Genomic DNA, 13,646 nt, shown 5'->3' with positions numbered 1-13,646 from the left:
TATCGCCCAGCTCTAAACTGATGATATAATTGACACTAGACAAAATGCTTTACAACTCCACAACTTTATTAGTGCAAAAAACCCCAAAAACATCTATGTATTTTCACTTAAACAAGCAGCTGTTTTTTATGTGCATTAAAGTTATATAAAAAATTAACAGTGCAAATGCAAAATCCTTGCTGACAGTTTAACCAAAAGGCATTTCCAGTGGAAACTGGCTGACAGATCCTCATCATAACCATGTATAATATCCACAAAACTTAAAAAGAGGTTATACACACAATACGGTAATATTATGTTGAAGCACAGTACGTATCACTCTGCGAGGCTCCTGCCTAGGATAGCCGCAATGCTCCGACAGTCCATCAAGCGGTGCGGGTTCATAGCTTAACAAAGTCGTACTAAAACATCTGACAGATTTTCCAGCGCCGTGTACGACATAAAATCGTTTCGAGGTCAGTAAACACAACCAGAATCCAAACATAAGGCACATGGGATTATAAGGGGCACTGTCGATTTTCAGAAAAATCAAAGGATTGATTTTAAGTGTGCCGTCTTCTTAAAAACAACACGTAATAACGACGGCCCGCTAGCATGCTCTACCAAAAATAGTGCTTTGTTGTGTATCTGACGGGCGAAAGCTAAACCAGTTCCACACCACTGAAGTTGCAGCATTTTTACAAACCAGTTCTGGTTCATCTGTTTCATTTAACGATCCGCTTTCGCCCTTCTCATTCTCTGTCGCCGTCATGCTTTTTCCGCCATGTGCATATGAAAACAAAGGCACTGCACATGTGTGTTTTACCCATATTATATCGCAATATTTCATTTTCTTATCGTTTGCCCGACATTATACCGGTATTACCGTGAACAGTATGATATGGCCCAGCCCTAGAAGTGACATCACAAAGCAGCATTCATAAAACAAAACGTAGCTCATGGGATCACTAATCTTATTTTGGACGAACCACAGTAAAGTCTTGATCACTAGAAGGTGCTACAATGACCAGGAATCATAGACTGTATATAAAAAATGGACACTGCCAACATGCTAGCTTGCACTTCTTTGAGGTTTTGTATTTTGAAGCTTGAACGGGCACATTCCAAAAACATGTATAGTTACTAACAACGAGAGAATAGTGATAGAAACCAAAGGTATTTTTGTAGAAGGCTGTAAACATGTTTATTTCTGCTCTAAAGTTAGACACATTGACACAGGAGTCTATGGGGCTGATTCAATGCCTGAGCCAGCCTCAAGTGGTCACTAGAGGAACTGCAGGTTCTAACATGAGAAGCCATCACAACTCAGCACCTGAGCTTCCTGAGACCAAACTGGTGTATCGACTTGGCACACGTTCCCGAAGCAGCATTCAACAACTGAAGAGCTCCCTGTTAGTTTAGAATCATAGTTTGATTGTGACTCGACTGACCAGTCTGTTTTGTAAAAGGCAGATTTTTGCCTTCAGTGAAGCCTTTTTCAGTTTGGATGAGTTTGAATGAGCTTAAGCATGAGCCAGTCATGAATGCATAGGAACCTGTGAGAGTCCAGCTTCTAATTTGGAGTCACACCAGTGCAAAAACCGCATGAATACTAATCAGGGACATTTATATGCACCTGCATAAACATCCCATTTTACGGCTGGATTGAATGTGGAATTTCCTCCAACACACTGCAGACCTCTCATGATTATTCAGTGTATCTTATTGCAGATTGTGGCGTAATCCGACCGTACAGTCAGAGCTTTATTTATTTCATGAGAGGCTGCTGTATTATTACTGGCCTGATGCACAAAGTCTGCTGTGTCTCAGGGTCCTCCTCAGCAGCTTTCCAGATCCAGCCCTCAGTTTTTCCTAGAGATGCCCACAAAACCCCTGCCTGCACCTCCCTCACACACACTAACACACACACACGTTTCTGAAAAGCCTCACCTGATGTAGTCGTTCTTGCAGAGGATCATGCCGCCTTTGCTGTAGCAGGTACTGCTGTACTCGCCCAGCTGAGCGTGGCAGCAGGAGCACTTGAGGCAGCGCGTGTGCCAGTACCGCTCCATCGAGAAGAGCAGGAAGCGGTCCGCGATACGACCCCCGCATCCTGCACACGACCTGCCCGCTGTCCCGCCGCCGCTGCCCATCACCGCTACTGTGGGTGCCTCCACCCTGCTGTTCACCATTGCCACTGGAGGGTAAAAGGAAAGAGGAACCATTGGAGATTAGATATAAAAAAGGTGTCAAAGATGAGACCAAATAAAAGCGTGTCAGTGATGTTAACTCCAAACCTGAGGCTGCGACTCACTTTCTAATATTAATAATTACTTTCAGATTTTGAAGTTGTTGCCACCTAACTGATGATCAGTGTGGGACAGCATGGCAGGGTGAGAAAACCAGGATTGGACTGGACCATGATATTTTTCTAAACTAGCTGTAAATGCTTCTTTTCTACTCGAGCACTTAGAGCACATTATACAACATGTCTCATTCACCCACACACGCAAGCACTTTTCTCTACACACAAGTGCTTTCCATCCAGCATTCACACGCATTCACACTCCAATGAGCGAATCAGGACCAACTCTGGGTTTGGTTTCTTTCCCAAGGATACTTGATCGAAATACCGACCTTCTGATTGGTAGATGACCTGCTCTACCTCCTGTGCCACAGCTGCCTCTTGTTGTATAACCACCAGAAGCCCTCTGACACACCGACTGTCAACTAATGACATATTTCTTCTCCTCCAAACAACGCTAAGTTGAATATTTTTCTGTAGCCACAATTTTTTGGTGTTTGTACTTAGTTTGGAGACTAAGTTGGGTATCTGGTATCTATCTATTGGATATCTATTAGAGAGAGGGTGGGAGCTCAGAGTACAGACGCTGCTCCTCAAGACCAAAAAGAAATGCATGGAAGGAGATGCTGGGGTAGACCCAGGGTCTACCCTCAGTTTGAGAGGAGCTTGACAGGTTGAAGGGAGGTCTGAGCCCACTTATGGAGTGAGACTTTTACCTGAATAATTAAAGGCTCATAAAACAGTGCATGAGGCAGGAGCATATCCTTGAATATGAATGTAATACACAAACATAAGAACGATCCCCAAACAAGCTCAAAGATGGTAAAACAAAACCACACACACTCTTCTGAACCTGATAAACGAGCCCCGTGAGCAGGGAATCTGTGCAGGATCTGGGCCTTGATTTAATTCTTTCCTTCATCATCTCTTTTTAAACATTACGGAAACACATGTACCGTCGGGCAGCATTCAGCATATTCCTCCTCACTCTCGTTTTTCCATTACAGAACTGAGCTGATTTCATGCACAGCTGGGAATAATATTGCTTTTGAGTACAACCACAGCAGTGTGTGTGCCGCTCAGCAATGAGTCAGCAACACTGCCTCTTCAGCCGCTTCCATGATTTATAATTAGGGCCAACAACAACATAAAATAATTGCAGGGCTAGATTTCATTTTCCAAATGAGCAACAGCAGCACAATTTGTCCTCCAGAGCGTCTAATTTCAGCAAGGGCATGTTTAGCTTTACGACTAGCCTTCCCACAAGATCATTTGAGATTGCAGCAAGCAGCAGCTGGTCCTCTGCGGCGAGGCGGGCTGCCCTCAATACCCTCATTTTCTAGAGTAGACACCTGGCTCTAATCAACCACAGGAACACCATGTTAAGAAGCCCAAGGCTACGTTCAAACCACAAACAGCCACACGCGCTGGGACCAAACCTTCTTATTAGTGACGGCTCAGTCATGAATGAGTCAATCCTCTGAATGAGAAGTGAGGCCATTTATTTAATCCACAAATGAAACCTTTACATTTGAAATGGGTGAAAACTCGAGCTCATCGTTTTAGCCTTAAATTCTCCTCGAGGTGTTTAAACAGCTTGTAGTGCACAGCAGGACAAACCACAGACACAAAGCGTGACTAAATCCGACAACTTTCTCTACCAGAAAGACATAAAACTAAACAGTGCACAGTCGGGGGTTTGCATTCAAATCTGTGGACCTGGGCTCTGTGCTTCCCTCTCTACTTCCTGCCATGAATCTCCTGTTCCAAAGCTGGATTTTCACATTAAACACGTCCAAAATTTCAAATAATGAGCTCAGTGTTTCTACAAGTAATCCCTGTGAGCGGAACACTCATTTGTCACTGTTTTTTCTACTCTTGGCTCTGCTTGATGTCAGACCTTACACATATGGGTTTATGAGGGGCAGCCAATCAGAAGAAAGCTTGCTTAAAGGGGGAGGATGCAGAATAGCTTGTTTTAGACAAGATGAACTGAAGGCCCAGTATAAGATAGGGTTATTTTGAACTGTGAATCATGCAAAGCTGCTTTATTAGAGTCCAAAAATAGAATTAAAGAAGCTGGAAATGAACCGACGGGTCCTTCTTCATGTGTTTGCTGACAATGAAAGACAAGAATGATTACATAAACCTGCATCACTGGTATATTTTAAATTCACTTTGTATATAATCAGTACATTGCCCTGATATTTGGGGCTACATGGGCTGCAGTTCTTCAAATGCCCACTTGAGGTTCCTGTGAGTCAATCCCCATAGACTCCCATGTTCAAATTCAACAGCAGAAATAAACTGCTTTGGTCTCCATCCATCCATCCATTCGCTTCCGCTTATCCTTTTCAGGGTCGCGGGGGGCGCTGGAGCCTATCCCAGCTGTCGTAGGGCGAGAGGCAGGGTACACCCTGGACAGGTCACCAGTCTGTCGCAGGGCCAACACACAGGGACAGACAACCATTCGCGCTCACATTCACACCTAGTGGCAATTTGGATTATCCAATTAACCTATCCCCACAAGCTGCATGTCTTTGGACGGTGGGAGGAAGCCGGCAAACACGGGGAGAACATGCAAACTCCACACAGAAAGACCCCGGCCTGATGGTGGAATTGAACTCAGGACCTTCTTGCTGTGCGGCAACAGTGCCAACCACTGCGCCACCGTGCTGCCCTGCTTTGGTCTCGATAGCTATTTTTCTCCTTCTTAGCCAGTTATCAGGGGTGTAAAAGCAAAAGACATGGACGTGCCTGATGTGGTCATCTCAGAGAGACAGAAGCTACACCCACATGTGTTTACAAGTGGCACCCAATCAGAAGAAAGTAAAAGTAATCTCAACTTGGAGGCGATTAAAGTGACGTCCAATAAGTGTGAAGTATACTGATCATTGTCATAATGTAGCGCCAACTGTTATTAGCTACAAACTGATGGAAACTGAGCCATTTCCGCCTCAGTGGGCTTTTTCATCCAACCAGGATCAAAAGCATTTATAGCTGACCAACTCATTACTAAACCTATCCTGAAGTTCAACCTCTGACCTCACTCTCCCGTTAGCATAAATCCAAAAGGTCATCACAAGGTCAATAATTCTGGATCTGTTCCCACTTGGTGTTTTTAATGTGACCGTGTGCCTAAACATCTCTTTCTCCTCCTTCTGTCTCCTGTCTTTGGTGCCAGATTCCTCTGGGCGGCACATCACCAGCCGTGAAATCAATTAGCGGCCCGAGTCTGCAAAGCATAACAGCTCCCCTCCCACCCCTGTGAAATAAAGTGAAAACCTGTACATCGTCACGAGTTTGTCTCTACAGTGGCATCCAAAACACAACCCTGTCCTCTGGATATCATTCAGGTGGTGAATCAGACCTGACCGGCTCATATGCAGACTAAAAAGGATAAGAAACCTCAGTTAAAATGAGTCTGAAACCTTTAAAAGAACACACACACACACAGCTCTTTAACCTGAAAAATGTCCAAACGTTCTCAAAACAAAACTGTGGAGCAGCGGCCAATGCAATCATCACACTAACACCTGTGTTAATTCGAGAAGATTCGAGACAGCTGCCAAAAACCTCTATGATACAATTCTTATCCAATTAAAATGCAAATCCTGCTTTTAATCATCTCCTGCAGCACACAAAGCCTCAGCGTGTCTCACTGCTGAGACGGGGACGTTTCAGGCTACAGATACTCAGATTTATACCCAGCAGGTCGTACGATATATTTGCAGAAAGTAAATATCTTTGTCTAAACAAAAGCTGCTTCTGTGTAAAGTGTAATTATGTTGCCATATTTACCAGGACGTTTGTCACATTTTGGGTTCAGTCATTGTGTTTTCATGAATGTTTTATCATCTTCTGGAATGTTACCAGAAACTTTATTTTATAATTTCTGGATGCTTTATGGAAAATCTGCTTTGTTGTGTAATCTGGGCGTGATGTTTTTTTGTTTGCAAGTTATCTGAAAGGTTTTCTGGAAACATTGAAGTTCTGAAACATTTGTCATGCTTTGCTGTTGTGTTTTTGTATTCTCATAAAAGTTCTGGAATGTCGTGTTTCCTGAACTATTCTCTCGTTAGGTTTCTGTGTTGTTGATGTTATTTTCATATTTTCCTAATATTAATTACTTTTTTTAATGTTCCTTTTTGCAGAAATGTGATTTCTGAAACATATTTCTGGTTTTGCTGCTGTGTAACATGTACAGGATATGTGGTTTCCTGAATGTGTTTCCTGAAGTGGAACTTCTTCTGGAATGGCATCGTGATTTCGTAAAGAAGGAGTGTTTTACAAATTTTTGCCTTGGTGCAGTCAGGTGGTTTTTATCTTCCCATTTTGTTTGCCGGAAATGTCATTTTGTCGTTTCCTGCTGAAAGCTTTCCCGTCTACTTCTTAGTTTCCTCTAAAGCCTGATAAAATGCTGCACAGACTTCCGATTCTTCCTTCCTGCACACGCAGGTCTGACCATGTCATTTCCAGCTCCACACTCACCTGTGTGGGCTTTACTTTCTGAGCTTCCCCTCGGGGTGTCAGCAGCAAATACTACGTGCTTTCAAACCGCTGCCGGTGAGCTTGGCTGCATGGCCGCTGAACCACCACAACACTCGCCGAAGTTTGGCTCTTCAAACGAGTCTTCATCTTCGAGTCTTTTTGGTCGGATGTTTGGCTCTGGTGTCAGACTGTAGTTAGTGGAATCTGACTGAAAGCTGGCCAGAACATTCAGGCTGTGAGTATCTGTGTGACTTCTCGGTGAAGCTGAGCGTCACACAAACATTATGATCACATCCAGCAAACTGAACTGTTCCCACCTTTTGCTTTTTCTTTCTTTATTAGCAGCTCTTTAATCCTAAAGAAGGAATAGCTGCGTGTGATGGAGCAGTGAATAAACACAGGGGCTAATGAAGAGACACAAACTGGTGAATCAGATCCAGTTTCAGGCTGATGGGGTTGACAACAGCTCTTTTTTTCCTGGCAGTTGACGGATGTTCCTCATATTAAGAAAAATCTTCGTTCAGTGCAGATTGGAGGACCTCAATTAGTCTAAAAGGAAAGGGTTTAAGAGTATAATGTGTCACAGGGCATATCAGGTTATGGCTGATATGTCATCTAGTAATTCATCACAGTCCACAGGACTCCCAGTTTGAGTGGCTTATATTCCCTTTTAATCAATCTTTTTAATCATTTCTTTCACTCAGTGTTTCTTATTCCATTTAAAATGTGTTTGCCTGATTTTTTATTTTTTATTTAAGCACTTAATAGTTATTTGCCATTTAAGCTTGTGACCATCAGGACTGTATTTCAGCTTTTTACTGGTTCCAGCATCACCCCAGTCCTGACATCTCACCACTGGCTTCTTATTTGGTTTAGAGAAGACAGTGGTGAGATGTAAGGAAAGATTTTGGGGGGGGGGGGGAGAAAGGAGCAAAGAAAGGAAATTCCAGTAGAAGAAAGGAGAGAACCTAAAGAAAGAAGAAAGGGGAAAACAAGGACACAAGCTAAGAAAAAAGGATAGATAACAAGGATAGAGGCAAGTAAGTAAGACAATAAGGGCAAAGTGAGGAAGGGATAGGTAAGGAAGAAAGGTAAAAATGCAGGATGGGGAAAAATAAGGACAGGGAAGCAAGGAACAAAGAAACAAATGAATGAAGAGAAAGGAAGGAAAATGGGGTATTCAAAAAGGAAGGAAAACAAGGAAGGAAGGATAGAAGAAAGAAAGGGGAAATAAAGGCGAGAATGAGGGCTTGATAAATGGAAGAAAAGCAAAACAACTAAGCAAGGAGGGAGGAGTGAATGGAAATGCAAGGAAGATAGGTAAGGAAGCACAATAGAGGGGAAAATAATGATTGACAGAAAGGACAAAAAAGGAATGAAGTGAAAGAGAAGAAAGTAAAGAAAGAAGAAAACAGGAAGGTAAAGAAAGTAAGAAGAAAAGCTAGGGGAATAAGAGTAGAAGATGAAAAGGAAGGAAGAAAGAAGGAGGGTAAAAGGAAGGGTAAGAGTAAAAGACAGGATAGGAGGAAGAAATGAAAGAAAGAAACGGAACGAAGGACGGATGCCCTGAATGGTTTGCAGCCATTTTAGCGGCCGCTGGATGCTGACAGGACGAACTGTGCACGAGTTGTTTTATTCTGAAATTATGAAGTGCTTCCTTCCTTCTTTTTTCAAAGCAGCTCAGTGAAGCCTCCTCCACACTCTTCAGAGGTGTAATTAACAAATAAGCTGCTTTCAGTCTGAGGGGGTAAAAGTGACTAAACGAGCCCGAGCGAGGGCGCGCCGGTCACACAGATCCAGTTTCTTCTCCTGAGACTCTCACAGAGAGACGTGCCGTTTCATTAAAACAGGCCTCTTTTTAATTAACACCGAGGGCACGGGTTCGTGTGGCAGCAGCGATCCTGCTCGCAGTTTCAGTCAAATTAAAAAGACGCAGCTCTGCCGCAGAAGCAAGAGCTGATAGAAATATCCTTTTTAATAAAAATTCGGTCAAATTTATTCAGTCAGTCACTCGTTTAGGAAAACAGTTTCAGAGACAACCTGCAGATTCTCCCACAGAGACTTTCCTGTGGTGCTGAGAGCTGAACGAGTACAGCTCAGATCACTTAAACACACCGACACACACACGCCTGTAATGACGTGATGAAAGTTCACTGCATGGAGCAGGTTTACTGTATATGAAAGAGGGACATGGCCACTGTGATGTCCCTCGTTAGTGAAGTCCTGTTCTGAGTGTTTTCCCGCCTTTTTTGGCTCTTAATGGGACCTATAATTAACAACACGGTTTTTAATATGACCTAAAACCAAGATCATAAGTTCATCATGAGGATCTTGAGAGACACTGCGTCATTTTCGCACAGACTGTTTAATCACAGCAGTCGCCCCCTGCTGGTCATTAGAAAAAACAGGTTTAAGCGGCTTCACTTTTCAATAATGTCTTTTTTATAAAGAGCCTCGTTGACACCAACAGTGATGGATGAAGCATACATGCCAATAGTTTTTTACATTTATTGCAACTCTTGATTTTTAGTTATTTATTTTTAGGAGCTTTTCTGATCATTTGATTTTGATTCTTATTCATAAGCTTGTGTTTGTTATTTTTGTGAAGTCAGAATAAAAATATTTAGCTAGAATAACTGAATTAAAGCATAAGTTTGAATGAACAAGTCAGCAGATATTTTACGTGAGCGTAATTTTCCTCTCTGAACGATTCATTACACAGAATTAAAAGTCATTCACTTACAGCAGAGGTCGTGAAACAGCTTTTTGAAAATGTGCTTTTGGGTATTCTCTGTTTAAACTCATTTATAAAACAGTATAATCATCAGGCAGTTAGGGCTGTTGGATATAACGATATATATCAGATGACAATATAAAAACGTCTGTCGTTTCATTTTACGCTATCGTTTGTTTTGTGGTGTCGCAAAATAAACTGTTTACGGAAATATTTTTTCATTATTTTGATGGTCACTGTAGTGGCTATATTAATTTCTTAAAGTTCTCTCTTATATTTTATATAACCACACTACGGACGGACAAGCGCCTGTTTTTATGCATTTTGGTTAGCAACAACAACGGTAGCACCATCGCGTGTCCGCTTGTTTATGTTCCACATAAACCTTTCACAATAAAGCTCAAGATCCTGTTGAGACTTTTCAAAAGAAACTGAATCACGTGAAAGAGCAGATTATTTACGGATGAGAAGTAAAAAAGAGCCGCCAGGTGCTAAAAAACAAACCTTAGACTCAAACGTTAGAACAGGCTTTTCCCCGCAGCACGCCGTGTAATAAATACTCACAAAGAAAACGGCGGCCGTTACAACTTATGTCTAAAAATGTATAGTTTCATGCGTCAGTTAAAACACTCGACTCCAGCTGAAAACACTTCATGCAAGTCGAGCTGCCCGAGATTCACAGAATTGACAGAAAATGTTACATTTTTGTGATTTAAATCGTTATCAGGACGATAACGATTAAGAGCTCTAAATAGAGTGTGTGTAGTGCTGAGTTAGAGTACACTCGCCCACATCTGCTAACACATTTTTCTACAAGTTTTCCAATTTCTTTTGAAAAAAACAACAACAAACAAAAAAAACAAAAAACAAAAACAAAACACAAAACATTTTTTAAACTACATTTACAAAACTGAGTGGTTGCTCAAAGTCACAAAATGTTTCATACCAGACACATAAACAAAGCCAGCCAAAATATTACCAGTGCCGAGCATTTATTACACGCTGCGGCATGAAAATGAAAAACACAGACTTCAGGACATGACGCCCAAGTCGTTCCAACCTCCTCGGGCTGTTTTGTTCCATAAAAGTGAAGCAGAAACTCCAGAAACAAACCACAGGCCGGGTAAAACATCTGAAACCTGAAGTTATGAACCTTAAACCTGCACTCTTTATAATGACCAGCAGGGGGCGACCTGCTTCTCCTGCGATCTCCGACCCAACAACACTTTGTCCAAATTATTAAATCAATCAATAAATAAATTTACCAAAAATGATAAATAAATGATTTTTAATAAATTATGATCCAATTAAAGAAAAAAGGACGATAAAAGAGAGGATGCTCATAGGCTAACGACTTGATTTCACCAAAATGATTATAGCAACTAACCCATGAGTGATGTCACAGTGGCTACTGCCATCTTTTATATACAGTCTATCATATCAACTATCTCTTGGCCTCTCAGGATGAACATTTTTTATTTGTTTTTAGTTTGAATCTGCAGTTGTGTTTAACAAAAAAGGTTAAATGAGATCTGAGACTGGTTTTAAAAGTGGGTGAATATATTAAGTTAGTGAGGACAGCAGTGTTATAGCATCTAAACTTAAATCCATGTGCAGTCCTTTTTAAATAACCATAAATGAACGTGTGTTCCTACAAGTCTGATGAGATATGATGTAAACACTTCTTATATCAAAGAGTAAGGTAGGACAAAGCAGATTCTCTGGTTCCACTTCATCACTTTGTGACCATAAATGAAGCAGCACATTCCTGTTTTCACTTCATATTTTTGTCATTTCATAGAATAAAAACGGGCGCATGAGCTTGGAAAGACTTTGGCTTCATGTCCTGGACCCTGCCTGTTGTAAATGTCATGCTGCAGTGTGAAATAAAGACTCGGTGTTGATGCTTTTCTGAGAATATCATGCGGTTTGGAGCAAAGATAAAACTGTGTTTGTGCGTTTGCTTGTTTCTGAAGAGTCAGAAGTTTTAAAAATGCTGTCTGAAAAGAAATGTGTCTGAGAAAGTGTAAATATTAAAGACAAAAACATCAAATCTGAGGCTTAAATCGCGGTAAATATTTCAGTCTCGTTTAATTTCATTCCGCTGACAGTAAAATAGTCCTTTCAGGTTCGTGAACTCACCTCCGCGCTTTGAACTTGAATCTCTCTGTTCGTCCACCTAATGTTTGTGCCAAAGGTCAAACAGCTGGGAACTTTTCGGCTCAGTATTCCTGTGAAGGAGCTCCTCTCCGCACTTCTTCCATGGAGTCTTCTGCTTTTTTCTTGCAGATGTTTGAGCGCTCTCTCTCTCTCGCTCTCTCTTTCTTTTCTCTCTCCTGCACCTTCTGCGCTTTGTTCGCGCACTGAGCTGTTCACGGAGGAGCGCTCCTCCCCAATTTAAACCAGCCAGGCCACGCCTCCTCTGCGTCACGAAATGGGCGTGGTTCCTGCCTGTGGTCAGGAAGATGGATGACTGCTGATCTAAAATCTAAATATGCCATAATTATCTCCTGACTGTGACTGCAAACAGTCGTTTATTCACATGACGCTTTGCTTCAAGAGAGAAATTATTCTTTTTACAACAACAGGGATTTATTACTAAATAAAAACAGAATCAATAAATAACTCAAATCAGTGTAACTTAAAGAGTTAGGCTTTCTGCTCCAGATTTATTTATAATATTTATTTAAATCTAATTTTATTTATGTATTTATGTATTTTAATGGGCGTGTTTCTAATTTATTGTTCGAATGTGAAGAGCCAATCCTGAAATAAAAGGAGTCCAAGAGGACCAAGAAACAAAGAAGGAAGGAAAGTATAAGAAGGAATGGAGAAGGATGCTAAGGGGAAGAAAGGAAGGCATTTAGGAAGAAGGGATAAAAGGATGTTAAAAATTAAGGAAATTACAGTTCAAATGGAAAGGACCAGGGGAGGAAAAAATTAAAGAGCAGCAGGTAATGAATGAATGAAGGAAGGAAATTAGGAACATGGAAAATAAGGAAGAAAGAGAAAAGAAGGAAGGAAGAAAGGGTGACAGACGGACTCAAAAAGTAAGGAATATGGAAGGAAGGAAGGAAGGAAGGAAGGAAGGAAGGAAGGAATTTGGGAACAAGGTAAGAAAGGAAAGTTTGAAGGGGGAATGAGAAAAAGGAGAAAAAGTAGAAAAGTATGAAGGACGGTATAGGAGCAAGAGAAATAAGGATTTAAGGATGAAAGTGAAAAGAAGGAAGGTAGGAAGGAAAAGAAGAAGTGAAATAAATTAGTAAGGAAGTAAACTGCATGTCTATTATATTTATAATTATTATTATTATTTTAAGTTCGTTTCACCTGTCTTTTATATACAGTCTATGGATGAGGGTAATTATGAACCTTTGGAATTAATTTCTGACTTTAAGTTTATTAAAAGTCTCCCCTCCTTCACTGAAGATTCATTAGTATATGCACAATAAGACCATGACAAGCCTCACATGTAACACCTCCTCTGGTAATAAGCCCACACATGATCCTGTTCTGAGGACGCTGGTGTTGTTGGAGGGGGGGATCTGTAGTGTGTGTGAAGCTTTTTAAACTAAAGGGGGGCTCCGGGGAGAGCAGCTCTAACCACAGTGTCAGTTCCCTGTCAACACCTTTAATTATGTGGTTATTTATAGCTGCGCGGGCGCCTCTTGTGGGTTCAGAGTCATACATCACACCTGCAGAGGGCTGTGATAAACACTGCTCGGGTTCAGGTCTGCAGGTTATCTGGTTATGTTAATATTTTTATTAAACCGACCAGGTGTGTTTAGTCAGTGGAGTTATAAAGCATGCAGAGAGGGTGACGCTTAAAACCACAATCAAAAACATCATGCTTTAAGAGCACACCTCTGAGATTATAATTACTGCCACATGCAAACAGCCGGGCTTCGTTCGGTGTGGCTTAAACGTGCCTAGCGCGACCCCTGCTGGACAAAGTGCTCACGTGCGGGGTAAGTGCAAAGAAGCTGCACTACCTAGAGGAGCGTGTTTTCTAAATTATCGGGCCAAAAAACAGAGGTAACAAATATTCAGACGCAGCATTTTCAGCCTTCGGGCTGTTTAAAAACGTTTTTAGATCTGAATGCCCTTTTGCCAAATTTAGCCTGAATCTTCGGCGCAGAC

At 41.5% G+C, this 13,646-nt stretch overlaps 1 protein-coding gene across 2 annotated transcripts in view; it reads right to left on the bottom strand.

Annotated features, from left to right (window-relative positions):
* lmo4a (LIM domain only 4a) overlaps positions 1-11,881 on the bottom strand; it is an 18,333-nt gene extending 6,452 nt beyond the window's left edge. Inside the window, exons 1-2 of one of the 2 annotated variants that reach the window (XM_005946228.2) lie at positions 11,652-11,881; positions 1,930-2,176 (exon numbers count right to left, since the gene is read on the bottom strand). In XM_005946228.2, coding sequence (XP_005946290.1) covers positions 1,930-2,171 — 242 coding nt within the window. In that variant the 5' untranslated portion in view covers positions 2,172-2,176; positions 11,652-11,881. Of the gene's footprint in view, positions 1-1,929; positions 2,177-2,293; positions 4,601-11,651 lie in introns of those variants that run through there. The other variant, XM_005946227.2, reaches the window with a different exon arrangement.
* Between the last annotated feature and the right edge of the window lie 1,765 nt (positions 11,882-13,646).

This window comes from Haplochromis burtoni, unplaced genomic scaffold (assembly GCF_018398535.1).
Source record: "Haplochromis burtoni strain Fernald_Lab_line unplaced genomic scaffold, NCSU_Asbu1 Contig_469, whole genome shotgun sequence".
Lineage (NCBI taxonomy): Eukaryota > Metazoa > Chordata > Actinopteri > Cichliformes > Cichlidae > Haplochromis > Haplochromis burtoni.
The sequence above is the reverse complement of the archived record's forward strand: the minus strand, read 5'-3'. Positions and strand labels throughout refer to the sequence as shown.